The sequence below is a fragment of the Anneissia japonica genome, unplaced genomic scaffold, assembly GCF_011630105.1.
Source record: "Anneissia japonica isolate Jap-2015-1 unplaced genomic scaffold, ASM1163010v1 scaffold288015_len651517_cov191, whole genome shotgun sequence".
NCBI classification, from domain to species: Eukaryota; Metazoa; Echinodermata; class Crinoidea; order Comatulida; family Comatulidae; genus Anneissia; species Anneissia japonica.
Window position 1 is genome coordinate 170334 of NW_022751954.1, and position 19381 is coordinate 189714.

The 19381-nt window shown below is 33.1% G+C and overlaps 1 protein-coding gene across 1 annotated transcript in view; it reads right to left on the reverse strand.

Annotated features, from left to right (window-relative positions):
• LOC117122017 (von Willebrand factor-like) overlaps positions 1–19142 on the reverse strand; it is a 22512-nt gene extending 3370 nt beyond the window's left edge. Inside the window, exons 1-17 of the mRNA XM_033267497.1 lie at positions 17351–19142; positions 15209–15257; positions 13230–13247; positions 12924–12941; positions 12244–12261; positions 10448–10561; positions 9533–9664; positions 8895–8996; positions 6435–6476; positions 5689–6192; positions 4785–4885; positions 3565–3724; positions 3116–3353; positions 1864–1910; positions 1311–1636; positions 565–709; positions 178–345 (exon numbers count right to left, since the gene is read on the reverse strand). Of these exons, the coding sequence (XP_033123388.1) occupies positions 178–345; positions 565–709; positions 1311–1636; positions 1864–1910; positions 3116–3353; positions 3565–3724; positions 4785–4885; positions 5689–6192; positions 6435–6476; positions 8895–8996; positions 9533–9664; positions 10448–10561; positions 12244–12261; positions 12924–12941; positions 13230–13247; positions 15209–15257; positions 17351–17461 (2293 nt within the window). The 5' untranslated portion in view covers positions 17462–19142. The remainder of the gene's footprint in view (positions 1–177; positions 346–564; positions 710–1310; positions 1637–1863; positions 1911–3115; positions 3354–3564; positions 3725–4784; positions 4886–5688; positions 6193–6434; positions 6477–8894; positions 8997–9532; positions 9665–10447; positions 10562–12243; positions 12262–12923; positions 12942–13229; positions 13248–15208; positions 15258–17350) is intronic.
• Positions 19143–19381: the final 239 nt, after the last annotated feature.

Sequence of the window (19381 nt, forward strand, 5' to 3'; positions counted from 1 at the left end):
ATACACATCTAGATGTGTATAAGAGACAGATATATATATATATATATATACATAATATGTTCAACATACGTGTACACCTCACCTCATCCATTCGCGCAAATCAAATATATTTTCTTATTCACCTCGACAAACAGAGGAAGGTATTGTAAAGAAGGAAACTAGACAGTCTGTACTCACCGCCCAAGACACCATCGGCATTCTGCAATTCACTACACTGTGCCTCTGCTGTTGGCTTGTAAGTCTCTTGATAATTACACGGGTCCAGATGTATTTCATGATTATCTGAGCATCCTGCGATAACTTTAGTCTTGTCAACAAAAATATATACGTCGTTTTCTACATTTCCTGATACCATAATATTAAAAAACAGTAGTATAAGGTTAATATCATCTTATTCTTTGCACCATTTAAGCCAAACAACATGGACCATTTTAAGGTCAGTATTGAGCAATGTTTTTATGTACAACCAAATATCTCTAACATATATACAATCCCATCCTAGAACAAGTAATCATGAACTTGTATTTTTTCAGTAATTCGTTTAATTATGAAAATTTGGCTTACCTGAAGGAGTTAAGAAATCGTCTAGGGCCGTATTTGTAAAGGTTCCGCATAAGCCACACGTTTTTCCCTTTAAAGCCGGTTCAACATGAACTTCGATTCTGGTATACCCATCATATAACAACGCTATGCCGTCACTCAAAGTCACCTTGTAGACAATAATTATATTAAAACTTTTATTATTATTATTCATTATTACTATTTCAGGATCGGTTATCTTTCAGTAGATCGATTTAAATTGTCTATATGTTAGGTAGAGGAATTACTTAATGCATTAGGGGGTTCGAGACTGACCCTTGTCACACTGCTTGTGGCCTTGTGCTGCATTTGGCTCTCTCTATCGGGGAGTACAGTATATCATGCATATCTGGCAGAGGCTGAATGATTTGGAATGAAATTGATAGTTCTGAATTACCCCCAGGCCCCTCCCCAAAGAGCAGAGGTGGTTGCACATTGTGTGTGGTGGATTCTGTCTCCAATGACCAGACGGAAAGCGCCTTGTGGAGTTCTTCTGCAGATATGTACGATATAAATACTATTTAAACATTATGTAAAAATAAATATTAGTTAAATCGTCTTCATGAGAATATTTAAGGATTCCATTATCACTGATATTATTCATAATTATAAAGAAAGGAGACCTCGCAGTAAATTGGTGGACAAAGGGTAAAATGTCTAAGCAACGTGCAATAATAATAATATACTGTATATTATTATTATTATTATTATTAGATTGGGTTGTTCCGCACCTTAATTAATGTATCAGCAAGGTTTTCAATAAATATTCCGGGCAATTCATGCGGGTAGTACAATACATTGAAGTTGTTGACATAGACTATTGGCCCTGGAGATAACATGACTTGGTTTCCACCTTTCTGTATCGTAACAGTTTTTTTACAGTCACTCACAAAACCATTTATCTGAGGGTGACAATGCTGGTTTTGTAAAAGTATCTCAAAATCTCCTGGATTGACGTTACAGTCTTTAAGAAGGTAGTATTCACAGTCGCCCATGAATTCGTAATACTTGTTGTCGAAAGTCTTGTACGATGAAATACCCGCAGCCCAACAGGTTGCTATAGTGGTGAAATAAATAACACGTTAAAAGATAAGTATGGTCTGAGCTAGGAGGGATAGTCAGAGACTTGGCATACAGTACAGTTTCAAAAGATCAAAGTGAATTTTTGACAGTCTTATTAAAACCAATTTTAATAGCAGTTTATAACACACAAAAATTGGTCTATCCAACAAATTAGTAACCATATCACAGTATGAAAGATCTTTAATGTTTAGTCGTACATACCTCCACATGGCTGTGCTTCACACGAAAACTCCCCTTCTAAACAGGTACTGTAGGGTATTGAAAAGGATACAGAAAACTCAATAAATATGTGATGTAAATATAAACGATGTTGTCAAATAAATTAGTTTAGTTTAATGATGCATAAGAGTTACTTTCTGACAAACTGGCTTTTTAACGGACAGTTAGTAAAAGTTAAAAGTTAATAAGTAAACATTTTTAAAAAATAAATAAATAAATATATAAATAAATCGCAGCACAGCACAGCGCAGCACGCAAGAAACAATGTATTGTTACTCTTATGGAGCCACTAGAAAAAACATGTAGGAGTTCTGAAAATGCCCACATGATTTTCTCAATAAATTGTTTCTTGCATACTGCGCTGTGCTTTATTTATTTTTATTTTTTTTTTATTTCTTTTATTTTTTTTATTTATTTTTTTTTGACTTATGAACTTTTCTATTGGCCTTGGCCGTTCTTACTTCCAGAGAACAGAGATTTATTTATTTAGTTTATGTATTTTTCCTTAAAGCAGTGGAGAAACTTTGTACCGCAATTTAGTTTGCTTTTTGTTTATCCTGTTTGTCTCTGATTTTTGGTATTGTTATTCCTGTTCGTTTTGTATTTGTTGGAAATAAATGAAATGAAATGAAAAATTCTGCTAAGGCCCGCCTCTTGGATGTTGCGTCTAAGGTCCCACAGAATAAAAAGACAATGTAAAAAAAAAAATGTGCTTTTGTGGGACAAATGTGTATCATTAACTTGTCAAAAAGAGTGTTCACCGCATACTTAATTATCAATTTAAGTATCGATTCTTCAAGAAAAGTTTCGGATATTCTTGAATGTTAGTATTATGTCAGTTTAAACAGACTCATAAACTGGAACCAACCTTTTTGATATCGCTATTATGGAGTTACTCTATTCTGTTAATACATTCAGTATTACCTTCTTGAATAAGGTACAGGCAGTGAATGTGATGAATGCCTGCCAAATTAATTTTAAGTAGACCTCGTCAGGTCTTTCATCTTTTTATGGATTGTTAACGACCAATGGATTGTTAACAACCAATTGACTGTTTTTTTTTTTTTTATAAATGGTTACTTTTGCAAAACAACCATGCAGTTACAGATGCACTATTGCTCTGAAACAATCTTTGTGAGCGGATCACATGCATGCGTGGAAAGTTAGGGAGGAGAAGATGAGAAAAAGAAAGCAAATAAAGAGAGAGCATATCGCAACAAATTTCTAAACTTACCAAAGATCACACTCAGTTTGAACTTGTTGTGAATGTGTGTAGTTATCATTTCCATAGAAGCATGGACACTCTACTGGCTTAACACAATTGCCATTAAGCAGCACGTGCTCACTTGAACAGTGACAACCTTCTAGGCAAAGTGTTTCCTCTGTACAATCAGGATCCTGGTATTCGCAAGTTGCTACACAAGTAGAGCCACATTCATTATATATTTCACCAGCAACAGGACATTCGAAGGCTGAAAGATATTGGACCAATAATGTAGTAAATTTAATGACATATGTTTAAATCTTTTAACAAAGCGGTGAATTTGTCACTATTCTCGTCTTCTATAACACGCATGTAATCCTAACACAATCAATACAATTGAAATGTTGTATAATTGAAGCAAAACCGAAGCCTCATAGAAACTTGGTTTTAGAATTTAGGCGGAAGACAGTAAAACTTACGACAAAACGATTCTGATCTCCAGTTTACATTCACGCCGTTTTTACTACATTCAGATGCATAAGCTGCATAGTCTGGGCAGACGCATGACACTGCATTCACATTCTGGCAACTGCAGGCACTCTCGTAACAAGCTTTCATATATGAGTCAATTGGCACAATCTGGAAAGATGGTATTTAGATCACAGGTATTAGATATTTTATCACAGTGTCAGATTATCTTTCAGAACAAAGCAGTGACCGACAAAGGCATCTTCTGGTTTTTTTTTAGTCACTTGAATTAGAATGGATGGTGGTCATTTACACAAAGACATTTGATTTGTATAGTGATTTGGCATCAGGAAGAAGATCAACTGGTCTTCAAAACCACACTTAAATATATGCTAAAAACAGAGATGAATACTGACTTATTTTATGCTCTTCAAGCACACAAGGATGAACCAACACCACCACACATTATCATTTTTTTATGTGCCAACAACATCATGTATGTTAATAATAATAATAATAATAATATTTATTTGGCAATCATCAAGTACAATTTAAGCCCGGAGTGAGAATAGGCACAAGCCCAAACAGATACTGCACTCACTCCACCATGTTGGGATAAAGACTTAGTGATATCCACACTTAATACTGCATTCTAGATTTTGGTACCATGTAAAGCAGGAGTGGGCATAAATATCGGTCGGAGGGCCAAAGTTAAAGTAATTGTTGATTTAACACTGAGGGCCACACCCAAACCTTAATGTTTCCAGTGTGCTTCCTAAAACCTCCAAGCACTGCTTTTACACCACTTTATTCTCAATTTTAATGTTACTTTTTACATATGATCGGTGTCGGGCCGTAAAAAACAAGGTTTTTTCCTGCGAATGTTGATTGGCGGGCCGCACACATAGGGTTTTCATTTTCGTGGGCCGCAAAAAGAAGAATCACTGTTGGGCTGCATGCAGCCCACGGGCTGCAACTTGCCCACCTCTGTGATGTAAAGTCAGTCCAATGGTGATTGGAATGCCTGTCCGACAAGAATACAATGACCTCAACAAAGGTATGCAAACTGTTCCAACGTTTGGTACTGTTAGCTATTAAAGGAAAAGAATATTGTCACCAATGTTTTTGGTACACAGGCCGGACGGTACTGGAAGCACAAACGATTGTAAGTGTAAATGAGACAATAGGGAATCATTGTATCCCTGTTGTGGCTTCGTATAAGGCTACTTACATTTACGCAATCAGTAAATAAAGCATTCATGTTTAGACATGTGTACAAATCACCTTGAGAAATCTGATTATAATCAACGCAAGTGTCCGTTATCTCGCATTCTGGCAAAATAAAACATGAAAACAGTGTTAAATATTTGACAGTTGAGGTTCTATTACCTATTCTAATAACCAATATTGACATATCACTGTGATTAAGCGTGACTAGGGTTTCAAAAAAATTACTCTTCAAACTATTACAAAATACAATAAACATCACAATAATATACTTAACTCTATTACAGCCATAGTGAAACCATAACATAGAAAAACAGCAAATTAAAGACCAAAGAATAATTGAATAAACACCACAAAAAATTACAAATAGAAGGAGATAACTAAAATAGAGTTCATCATAATAAAGCATAAATACAATCAAGTAATGCTCTGTCTATATAATACTATGATATTTTTCAGATTTTCTAATATATAGACTAGGCCTAACTTACAAGCGGATTGAAATTAAAATGCTGAATTAACCATAATAACTTTTAAAACATCGACCATTATAAAAACAATTAATTAGCAAAACAACAACTGTAATACTAATTGGAGGAATAGTACTTATGTCTGCGTCTCATAGCAGTAATATCTTTATTCGGCACCAGGGGTGTATCCAGAGGGCCACGGGTGCTCCCCCTCCCAATAAAAAGGAAAGGCAAAAATAGACACCAAAAGAAAAGCGAAAGAGGGAAGCACAGTACTCCACAAAACAAGCTAAGTTCTGAATATTTCCTAAAATAGTTAGCTAGCAACATGTGTTCACAGAATTGTGATATCTTGTGAATTGTATGTGAAAATGAATGTGTTTGTTTAACAATGGTTTTTTTCCACCAAATGAAAAAGAAAAACAATGGTGATGTTACCTCCAGTGTATTCTTTCCAGTTTTCTGCCATTGTAACAGGGTTAAAAATAGCTGGTACAACACTGTTGAATTCGGCATCGTTAGATGGAAGGCCATCATAATTTCCGCACATGCCGCTTAATTTACCAGCTAGATTATCATCAAGCATTTTGATTTCAACCAAATTATCGCGGTTCCATATAATTTGGAAAAAGTCTAAATCGGTTTGTAGTATGATATAATGAGAAACGAACGATATATAAACTGCATCAAGGTTCTCGTTGGCGGTAATAAGTTGAGAATTGTAGACTACGCCGTTGGATGTTAACGTCAGTGATATATGTTTTTTACCATTGTTGTAAACAACACCAACTGCCATCGAATTATTCCTAAAATCCACAGAGACTTTAAAAATAGTTCCTGTGCCTTCCATCATTAAAGTATGACTGCATTCACTGTTCACAGAATAAACCATGCCATCAAATGTACGAAAATTCTTTCTGTCCCACACAGAGCAGGTTTGGCCTATAATATTTTTTAAAAAAAAGATCATTTTATCAAAAGCTTAAATTTCTTTGGAATTTGTCTATTTATTTGATGACACTACATCTTTAGTTCAGATTACTTGTGCAATTTACCCAAACCTTCTCAGTGACCATATCAGCATTTTGCTTGAATGATTATTGGTTAACTGTTTTAGTGGTTAAATAAACAGTTTAAAAGTAATAAAAAAAAGAATGAATAACATTGCATAAATAAATATTTACCAGCTGGTGGAAGGCTGCTTTCGGGTGTGTATCCATTGTTACCTGAAACAGAAATCGATTTATTAATAGAGGTTCTTCTATCATTTTAATATTATAATCAATATTTTTTATGAATACACAATTTAGCCTGAAAAGGAAAGCTGCAATCCCAGCTGATGTCCATTGGTGTGGGTAGATTATTCAGACTTTTGACTAGGGTGGTGTCACAGCCACCACAGTATGAAGTAACCCCGACTTGGAGCCTGAGCCATTCATTCACTCTACCGGTGCTGAGCCGTGTTTTGTCTTGTCAGGAGAGGTAAGAGACTGGCCCGGGATTTATGAATCTCAGCTTAGCAAATATCTTAAGTCAAAAGAGTTTAGATGTCCCTAAGCAAATATCTTAAGCTGAATTATCTAACCATCTTAGCAAAATCTTAGCTTAAAAATTGTCTAAGATGGTTCATACATATAATCAACTTTTTAATTTTTAAAGTTAAAGCAATATTGATAAATTTGACTTAAGCAAAAAAATGGACTAAAGATGAATTTAAGCTGATTTCTAGTTTCATAAATCTGGCCCCTGAGTCTGAAACCCTTGATTCACTTGGCTATTTAGAGATGATACAGCAGGTATAGCATTAATTTTAGTTCCAATGCTAATTTTGGTGGTTCGTGGAAATTAGAACATTTAAAAAAAAACTAATAACAACTGAACAAAGGGCGGATGAACCATAGTTAGTTTAAGGAGTATTTATAGTCAAGGAGATCTTTGTCCTCGTCGGCAATTTTTGCATTGATGATCGGTTTTGCATCAACAATTATTGAAAGAGCTGTAAACGAATATATATTTATCTAAGCTATAAATAACCTACTATTTTTCGTAAATACCATTCGACCACAACAACTGTTATTGAGGTTTCAGATTACATATTAAATAATTTTAATGAAGTGAATATTATTGAAGAAATATTATTGACTTGAAAAAGGTATTTGATACGGTCAATCACCAATTTCTTATTAATAAATTACAAAAACTTGGTATGCGTACCGTAGCATTAAATTGGTTTAAATCATACTTAAATAATAGGTCTCAAACAGTTCAAATAAATTCTACTTACTCTGATGCTATGTAGATTAATATAGGTATATCCCAAGGATCAATATTAGGACCATTACTTTTTAATATTTTTGTTTCCTGAGGTAGTCCAAGGTAAATGTGTAATGTACGCAGATGATACAACCCTTCCTTGCAGTTCTACTGATCCTGCGGAACTTTAAATTGGACTTCATGGCAAACTTTAATTTTGTAACAGAGTGGTTCAAAAACAATAATTTAATATTAAATAATAACAAAACTAAATTCATGACATTCGGAACATCTTACCTAGTCCCTGAATTCTCAGAAATTTCCCCTAGCTATAACAATATTAATATTGAAAAGGTAGTGACTATTAAATATCTCTTAAATATTAAATTTTGATTGCAACTTAACATCGGCTATACTTATTGACAAATTTTCATCTAAAATATCGAAAAGAATTGGTGTGATTCCAACCAAGCCAGCAGAATAATAAAGATAATAAAATATATTTTGAAAAATAAAATTATAATAATAAATAATAATAATATTCATAATATCCAACAACAGTAGTAAGAACACAAGCTAAAAAAACTACGGTAGGTCTAGGCCTACACCAATTATACTGTATATTACACTGGTTTTGTATTTTATAATTTCCACATTTATGTACAGTATTTTTCAGTAGGTCTTTTTATTATTTTAATCCTACCACCGCAATGTAAATAACGCAGTGGCTATTGTTACACCAGTTGTAACCAATTCCTGTACCTGTAGGAATTTTTATGTTTATGTGTCATACCATAAACAAAAATGCATTGAAGATGGTAGGTCATCCTCAAGAATATGTTATTTTATTAGGTTTAGAAATACAAACCAGTTGTATAATTTAAAGATGTTGCGCCGTTCTTTTTATAGGAAATATTTCTTGTTTAACATGGTTTAAATTAGGAACTACAGTACCGGCACTAGCAATAGACCCTATCGCCAGTGTTTCTTTATAATATTTTTTAATCATTATACGTATCATTAGTTGTTAATTTCTTTGTCTACTTGGTTGTAGTCAAGTCCGTAGCCAGGGGGTTCGAGGGGTTCGAAAGGATCCCCCTTTCCAGAAATGCCCTTTCAAATAATTATTAAAAAGTACCATTGGCATGGAAGTTGTTGAAATTAACTCCAAATATTTGAAATTTGGCAAGTTCATTGCCATTTCCGGACATCTGAGGTGTTATATCTTTAAAATTTACACCATCAATGGTGGGGCTGAGGGGGTAAGAACTCAAAAGTGCCTTTTTGTGACAAATTAGAAAACTCATTTTTAAAAATCCTTCCCACAACCTTGGAAATAGGCATAAATAAACACACAGTTAAATTATAAAATAGTTTTTATTTTAACATACTTTTTTCACACAATGTTCCATGTAATCCTACTGGACAGTGGCATAGACCGTCTGTGCACGTTCCACCATTTAAACACGGGTTTACTGAGCATGAACGAAGAACTGAAAATGAAGTAATTGCGAATAAGTTAGGGTACATTTTCTCTTTTTGGCCTCTCTCCCATTTGTTACACATTTTCACCTGTTCTAGACTGAGTGTATACATACAATACAGTATATATTTAAGATTTTAAATACAATTAAAATTGCGTATACAATTAAAATTTTTGTTCATTTTTGTAATTAAGTCTATTTTTAACTTTATTAGTAAGCAATTTGTTGATTTTTATACTGTAATTTTGTATCACAAAACAGGACCATATGTAAAACAGGCTATTACACCTTCCTAATGTTATCCTGTATAAATATGTTCAATAATATATATATATATATATATATATATATATATATATATATATATATATATATATATATATATATATATCGAGCAGCAGGTCCCTCCAACAATCACTTTATAATGGAAGACATCAAGCCAAACTCAGCATATCATCGACACTTGTGCTATTTAACAACCATATTTAAAAGTGTTTTTCAAAGCAACAACATATTACATGAAACAAAATAATACAATAACTTACGTATATCACAGACAGTTCCACCATACGCCACTTCGGCCCCAGTAGAACAGTTACAGTAGAATCCTAATTCTGAATCATTATTGTAACAAACTCCTCCGTTTTGACATGGTTTTTTGTTTGCACATGTGTCCACTAAATAAGACATACAAGAAGAAGCCAACTGTTATGGACATTATAACATTGGAATCTCTTAGCAACCTCACTGATAGACCTTTTCGCTAAGCCCCGCCCCTTGGATATTGTTGCTAAGGTCTCACAAAACAACAGGGTAAAAGCATTGACAACACGTGTGTTTGTGAGATGTGCGCCCTGTTCTGATTGGTCAGTTGTTAAGTTTGATTGACACTCCGGAAAGATCCATTCTTGAGTAGGCCACACTATTATTATTACTTTCCTTAGTATAGAAGGAAAGGCATTACATTTAATAAATTTTGACAAAAATAAGAATGAGAAGGATACATTTGTATTATGTGACATTGACATTTATAAAAAAATATCCTCAATTCAGCTATATTGGCTGGCAAGGAATTATATTTTGTCACTTTTGTATGTGTTACTTGTGAATAAAAGATACTGAGATATGTAAGTATAAGGGAAAGAATAAGGAGAGTAATAGCAATAACAATACAAATAGAAATAACCATGTTTTGCTAATTGAAGCTATTGAAATTTAAAAGTTAAAAAAAAGGGAAATTTCTATATACTGTAGACCTTGAAATGCATTTTTAATCTGTATTTTACGATAAACTCCAGAATAAAAGTTCATATGTCCGACACACACAAGAGGGTTTTCGGACTAAAACCACAATTAAAACGACAGTGTTGTATAATAGTTTTATGCTGCAAATTGTGGGTTTGGAAGGAGAAGGATTTGTTTAAACAGTTCTTTTGTAAAGATAAGCAGAAGTATCTTACCGCTTTCGCAGGTGTTACCGATATAGCCCGTGCCTTTGCAGTCGCAGGTATACCCACTGGACGACTCATCCAAGTTACAAACGCCATTATGCTGGCATGGATCACCATCACAAGCTAGGTAATACAAATTTGTACATAATAATTTCTAAGCTCTGTCCACATTATCAAATTTTCTTTAAAAAAAACAGTTGTATGACCAATATTCATGATGTGCCTACATGGTCATAGTGAGATGTTATCCATATATATAAGAATGTCACATATACTTTGGTAGTCAGGACTGGGATTAAAATTGTGCATGAGAGGGTTTTAGATAGACTATAGGCCTATAATTAATTTTTTTATTTTTTATTTTTCTAAAAATCGAGAGTCTTGCGTCCAGAGGCATTTGAGTTGATAGTATAGTGTCATTAGATGCAGGGATATCCATTAAAAAACCATATTTTTTAGTGGGATGGGTTAACAGTATAGGCACATGCACTCTTTTATGTAAAAAACAAAATGATGATACTCAAAATGACAATAATCATCATTTCACTGTGTTTCTTTCAAGAGGTGGAAAGGGATATTGACTCCTTTTGTAAACGTGTAGATCATATCATTTGGCTTCTTTTCGAGATGGGCTTCCTTTTGATGCTTACTTTGCAAAGTAAATAAGGGAATTCTTTCCAAAATGAATGCTGCAAATTTTGGGAATAAAACAATAAATTAGCCACTGTAACATCCGTCTGTATCATGAAGTGTGTAAACCACCATTAAATCCTAAACTACTGTATAAATCAAGCGTATTTTTAATTTATTTTGCTTGACTGATTGTACTATTACATGTACTGTAGGCCTACTATCTCAAAATGAAGCCCATGTTATCTTGAAAAGAAGCTCATTGGCTTCTTTTTCGAGATGGGCTTCTTTCCAAGGTTACTGTTGCAAAATAAAAGAGGGGGGCTTCAATTCGAGATTAAGCCAATTGGGCTAAAGGGCGTCGATCCGTTGTGAAAAGTGGACGGACGAATTCCAAAATAAGGAAGACTTGGTGGGGGGCAAATCATTTGCATAATTAATATTTCACTAATCAGAAAATTTACACTAAATACTATCATAATTCTCAGAGAAAAGTTTTAATTTAGGTGAAATTGTAGTATTTGTTCATGTTGTTGTCGTCACTGTTGTAGTAGATTGTTTAGTACTACGATCACCAAAGTTTGGTAAGGTTGATCGGTTTCAAACTCATCAATTTTCAGAGAAAATTCACACAGTGGGGAAACAATGTTTTTACTGCGCAGTGTAAAAGGAGCATTTCTAGTTATTTCTGTAATGTATTTTGTGCAAAAGAAAATAAAACATTTTGTGAAAGAAATATTTACGTATATTGTATATGAATGCAATACCTTTAGTAGGAAGTTTCTGAAGGGGTGCCCATATGCCTACCTGTTTTTACTTGCTACCTCTGGTTTATAGTAATGATGAATTAAAATATCAGTTGAACAAATGCAACATGAATTTTTCTATTGCAGACCTATTTGAAATCAATACATCAGAACTACAACTACACATAACTAAACTTCAATGTAACAATAGAGTGGTAGGTTTAAAGAAGAAGCTGAACGCTGGTTTTAAAAAAAGAAATTGAAATAAATCACCAAAAAGTGGGACACAAAAATCGGGACATTAAATTTGCTGTGTAGATTCTATTCGTGATTAAACCCTCCTTTTGCTGTTTTTACAGTACTAATGCGCGAAGCATTAAAGTTAAAATAAATCGGGTTTTATATTAAAATATAGTCTTTACTTCTCACCAGTCACATTTCCTTCAACTGGAAAAAAAAAAATAGTTCATATTTTGACGTCAATTACGATTTGGCATAGATTATATACCGAAAATACGATTATGATGTTACACAAAACATTTTTAAGCAAAAATAAATATTTTGTTATAGGCCTAATCATCATTATAGACCTAATCAATATTATTATCGTTATCATTAAGGTGGTCATGTGGCTTATATTCATGATTAAACCCTTCTTGCTGCGTTTACAGTGCTAAAGCACAAATTATTGATATTAAACTAAAGGCCTGTTTATACTTGCAACGATAACAATAAAAAGCAATTGTTCATAGAAAATAAGTTTCGACACTAGGACGATTCAATTTATCATGTATACGATAACAAATTATTTTGACAAATCAATTTAAATGACGTCATAATCATGGAAAACGATGAAACTGTAGTAGTAACAACGTATTTTATCGTTTTTCGATGATTATGACATAATTTGAAATGATTTATCAACATTTTTTTTTTCATATATACGATAAACCGTTATTGAATCGTCCTAGTGTAAAAAACTTTTTTTTATTTCTTTTATTTTCTATATGAACAATTGCCTTTTAACTTTTTATCATTATCGTTATCGTTGCAAGTATAAACAGGCCTTAGATTGTTTTTTATATTAAAATATAGTCTTTTCTACTCACCAGACGCGTTTCTTTTAACTGGGAAAAAAAAAAATTTGATATTTTCACGTCAGTTACGATTCATAACTGAGTTTTAAGTAAAGATTTGGCATAAATTAATAAATACACCGGAAATATGATTATGTTACACAAAACTATTTTAAGCAAAAATAAATATTTTGTTATAATCATATTATTATTGTTTCCATTACCTGTGTGGCTTCTATTCATTATTAAACAATTCTTGCTGTTGTACAGTACTACAGTGCAAAGTATTAAAGTTAAACTAAATCGGGTTTTTATATTAAAATAGTCTTTACTACTCACCATGCACGTCTCTTTCAACTGGAAAAAAAATTGAATTGATATTTTGTTATAATCACCATTATCAATATCATTATCATTACCATTATAAAAATCATCGTCATCTTCATCATCATTACCTTCATCATTATTACCTTCATCATCAATTTTATTATGTCACATTTTATAATTAATAGTAACAGAATTGTTTGCAACAGACCAAATTTGTCACCAAAGATAGTGAGTATAAAACATAAAATTTTTCTATGCAGTGGCATATCCAGAAATCTTGAAGTGGGAGGGCTGGATGATCAGTTGAAGGGTGATAACTCACAAAATAACACATTGCGCACGGAACACGGTTGTTCAGGTTAAGCACGTATGCGTTCAATTGGTTCGAAGCAACCAAGCTTGTTGCTGATTGGTCCAAGAAAAAAACATACAGTTTCAGGATACAAATGGCTCTCCGATCCATCATCGGTCCGGATCCAGAGTCCGGATTAGAAATCGAACGAGTTTGATGTGATCGGTACTATTCTTTACCACTGAACCCATTTTTCACGACTTTTTCTCAAAACTCTGGACCGGAATCCGGGCTTGATGTGAACATAGCTTAAGATAAATATTGTTTGTATGACCCTAGTCTAGGGCCAGGCCAGTGTTCATGCGATGACTCACGTACCAAATTCTCTATGCAAAAATGTTCTTTAAATTTGAATATGAGCGAGCCCTATACAAAACTTATGTTATTAATTTGATTATTATTATTTATAAATATTAAAATAGTATAGTTCAGTTGGCCGCAATATAACTGTGCTTTGCTGTACGTAAAAGTTATAAATTGTAAGTGTTAAATGATATACAGGATCTGAGATATATTCAACTTGTGTAATTATTTAACGTACATTTTATTGTATTAAAAGTCTCGCCTCAATTTTAATATTTTATTATGGCTGTACAGTATGTTACTTTTGTAAACACACTGCAAGAGCGTGTCCGCTGTTTTAAAAGCGTCATTTCCAAAATAAAGTTATAATAATTATATAATAGTATGCAATAGAAACAGCAAATCATTTTTAAGACTATTAAACATCACATTTATTTTCATTGTCATTCGTATTATACAGGCTGTACAAAGATTTGAAATTAAGAACCATTTTCTAATATTGTTTAGCGAACAACCTTTAAAGATCGTCAGAAAAGGTCGGAAAAAATTAAATTTTTTTCTTATTTAGCTTAAAAATTTTCCGAACGCATCTAGGAGAATGAGAAAATAAAAATAAAATTTTAATGATGAACGTAAACAGTGTAATAATGCAACTGATAAATGATTTAAATTTATATAATTAAGAAATATATATATATATACTATTAAAAACAATTAAAACCAAAGAAATGATTACCATTAAATAAAATAGGTCAGGTCTTCATTGATTAAAATGTGACGAATTAACGATAATTGAAAACAATACTAATTTTAATTTCAGTCATTTACGCGAGTACGGAATTTACGCGAGCACGCACGCGCGCAAATATTCGATTATATATGAATTCTTATACCCTGTCCATACTAAGTAATGTTAATTATAAAATATAATTTTAAACCCAATTAAGTGTCTGAAATTAATAAGCAATGTACGTAACACATATACTTTGCATGTGTTCATCGGGAAGATTATGAAACAAAATTGACGGTGTGTACCACGTGACTTTCGTAAACCAAGGAGCGGAATGTCGCAACTCTTTATATATATGGCTCTGACCGTCTCCGTCTCCAGTGGCCAGAGCAGAGTTTGCACATCGCGACAGGGTAAAAAAAGTACTATTTTTTAGGGGAATAGTACTTTTTGAGGAGAATAGTACTTTCTATTGCCTCGCTTCTTAACCAATCAGATGCCTAGAATCGAAGTATGAGGTACATAATATTGAATATTTTATGTTAATTCAATTTATCTGCAACACTGATGTATTTTGCAATAAATTAATAAATATCGATTACTTACAAAAATTGTTGTCATCTTCCATCTTTTTCAAATAATCAAGAATCATTTTCTGTAAAAGAAAATCAACTAAAGATTTAAAATAGTGTGGTGACTAAAAAACTATTTTTGTTTATACAAAAGTAAATTAAGGAATGGTAATTGTTAATGTCAGGTGTGTGTGGGTGTGCGTGTGTTTGTGTGTGTTGTAACGAGTCCATGCATTATTTTGAATATTATTATCATCACTTTTATTGCTCTGAGAAAATAGTTCTATTCAGTCAAATTAAGGTTTCAATCCCAGAATGTAAAAAAAAATTTAAAAAATTACTCAAGTTTCTTGAATACCATACTAACTGCATAATCTGCGGATAGTACTCAAATTTGCAAAAATAAATAGCCTATGTATTTAGCTGTAACATGATGATACAATCAAAAGATATCCTGTCTTTCCACCGGAAACAGAGAGAGTTGGTTAGTAGCGTAGATTGCAATCAGTGGCGGTGCCCGTATTTCCCCGACGTGGGTAGTGGGGTCCAAGATCCCGACGGTGGGGGTGGGGGCGCCCTGATGTCCCCGACGAGAAAAAAGTGGGCGTTGTCGGGCGTCGCTAAAAACCTTTCTAAAGTAGTCCAGGGGACCTAGTCCCCCGAAAATATGACATGATATGACAAATTAGGGGTTTCAAAGGCTCATTTAATCGACATAAAAGTCTACTAATATGTATTTTGTTTGGAATTTTTTTTTCTCCCCGGCGAATTGTGGATTTTCTCTCCGACGGGAAATTCCAGCAAACACAAAACGTTATTATAACGTTCGTGAAATTTATGAACGTTGTGCTTAAGTTACTTCAAAAAATAATATTAACACAAGGTTGCAGCATCGTTACCAACGTTTATTTAGTTGGAAATTAGTTTGTGGTTATGCAACAAATGTTTTGAACACCGAACTGCAAGGTTATTATAACGCAACTTGTTTGCTGGGATCTTTCTTGAAAATGGATTTATGATAGCAGACGCAGTTGTTCAGCAAGCTTGATGATTACTCTGTAAAATCGCTGAACAGGAATTTTTCTAAGTGATGGTTGGAATGCCATCTTTGATGGAATCTAGGTTAAATTATGGTAGTGTTGTTTTTAGAAGTTTATATCTTGAGACGAAAGTGGTCACACCCATATTTAATGACAGTTTAACAGCTTTATATAATGAAACCAGCAATCCCAAGGGGTGTAATTGTAGCTTATAGCAGAAAGGTCCATAATCTCGACGACGGTCAACTTGGTTGATTACAATTTACTATCACTGTGCTGGGTATTATTTTACTTCATAATTTTTTGCAATTGCGGCAATTTTTATTTTGAGTATTTAACTAAGGTTGTTTATAATGTTTGAATTATGTACTTGAAGAATAGCACATCCTTTGAAAAGTTTGATATCAAGAAAAGAATAAATAGTGTTGAAAAGGTACTGAAAACATAAGGCACAACAGTGGTACGAAGAGAATACAAATATCTTGCTTCTTTAAATTTGTAGTGTTTTTTTATGTAAAGTATTTTTCATTCTAATATAACATTCTATAAAAATAAAATATTTACAGATTTTGACCTTGAAAAAACTTCCTCAATTCTACCATTTGCTACCAAGGAATTTTATTTTGCCATTAATTTTGTATGATTTATTTTGAATAAAAGATACCGAGATATATAAAGCAAAGTAATACAATATAAACCTGCAATAAAAATAAAGTTCAACATTAGAGACATTAGTGTTCGTACAGAGACAACCCAGTAAACACAAAATGTTCTTATAACGTTCGCGAACGTTGTGGTTAGGCATGTCACAAAATAACGTTCACACAACGCTGTAAAACGTTCAAACATGAGGTTGTGGAATAGGTTATAAGTACGTACATATGGTTTTACAAAATAACGTTTTTATCACCAAACTGTAAAGTTATAATAACGTTCTTAGAACGTAATATTGTTAGCTGGGAAGCTACAAAATGCAAACAGCGGAAGTGAACTATATAAATGAAACATTTATTTATAATATAAGCACTATCAACTTACTCGCCAATTATGATGGGGATATGCCTTATACTATGGTATAGTATTGAAAAATTATATCTGAGTGAGTTTAGCTACTACTACACCGGTAGTGTACTTACATTGATTTCGTCAGAGTACATAGTTTTCTTGATCTGGTCGCGTTGCAATCGAATGCCATTGCAGGGCAACCATAGTAAAACTACTAGCGATGACAGCAGAACAACCTTCATGTTGTCTGTTTTCAAATCGTAGCTTTAGTCAATTTCGCATGCACTTGCATTTTATAGAAAATTTTCAGAGACACAGAAATATTAATTGCCGAAAACCTGAATCAATTCGTTCCAATATAGCACATGTTAAAAGTATTTGATTTGTGATTGGTTGAAACTTAAAACCATAAAACCACATGTTGTGTTAAAAATTGTGAAAAACCAAATACTGCGCATGTGCATTAGAGGCTGCACTTGCTATTGGTACCCGTGTCACATAGCTACCACTTTATAGGGATACATATGCGGAATTATTTGTGTGAACCAACTAAAATACATAAATATTATTCCGGAACACCGTCCATTTTACACACAAACACATGTTTTATTTCAAAAATACTTAGCTAACAATGCGATAACGAAAAGCTGAATTTCCAGAAAGAACTACACAGCTGCTGAAGTCAATAATTTGCTGACGAAGCAATCTGTATATATTATAATGGTAATTTATACAATTACGGCCCATAATCCATGTTGGGGCCTCTTGCATATTATCAAAGCATTTTCGCCCACGAAGTACCCGGTGGTGGAGTAATCTCCCTAGAGATAATTGTTAAAGCTGAAAAGACCGAATTAATTATATTAGACAACGTCAAAAATATTGTGTGACTATTCAACAATATAATCAACTTTTATATTGCAACACACATATTTAATACAATATTTGGTTGCAATGTACTACGCATAAATTGTCATTTTGCGCACGTGCGTGCATTGGTAACACGCTTAATCATGGCATTATTAACCAATCAATCAATCGTCGTTATATGTTATGAGTACCATTCCAACATTTAAAAATACACTATATAATTCAAAACGGACACAATGCACATTTTTTAATTGTAAGCCTACGACTTTAGGATAACTTTTCAGGAGCGGATCCAGTAAGGGGTACGAGGCGGAGGCACATTCCCCTCCACCGTTTTGGTACTAATTTTTAAAATTTCCATGTACCAAAAATGTATGTATTAAAATAAGTGAAACTCATTTATGTATTCGCTGGGTGATTCCCCTACCGTACGGACCCTGTCGTCCGACGCCACAACTATGTCGTCTGATCAAAAATAAGAAAAATATTAGTTTGCCTATAACAATAACGTTATTGTGATTGTTAATTACTAATATTGATACGCACACATACGATGCCTGAAAATTGTTGAAATAAACTGCATAAATGACCCAAGTTTTAACACCCAGAGTATCTTATTTTATAGCAACATACCGGTATCTCTACCCACAAGCATCTGAATTACCTATAATACACGACTCGAGTGCGTGTGCCTTTATTATAATTTGAGAAGTATGAAAAAAAGCGTGCAAAGGCAAGATTGGTTTTCGCAATATGAAATAGGTAAAGTAAAGTAAATACATCATAAAAACAATTAAATTTTATTTTTTATGGTGCATCACAGCGATTAATTAGATGGATGATGATGAATTTTACTATATAAGAGTATCATATCCGGTAATCTAGAGGTACTATTTCCCTAAATTTTACCACCTCAGTCCTAACCATGGTGGGGCTGAGATCGGTGTGTCCTCGCGGTTTTGAAGTACCGGTAGGTAAAGTAAATACTGTACATCAATGACAATGTTTTTAAGGTAAATTTTCTATAGTACCGTGCATCAAACATATTAATTAGATCTCTATGGTTGCCAATAATAGTTGATAGATTCTTTTCTTTTCATTTATTAAGCGCTATGTAAATAGCGCTTTTACATAATAACATAGGCCTAATATAAATTCTAAATATCATAATCACTTTGAAAAGACAATTTCTTCCAATTTGGGACCCCTCATGTTGTACAATAAGATTGTTTACAATACTGCAGTATACTAAATACATAACGATATGAGGAAAATTAAAAAACAGTCTTGAA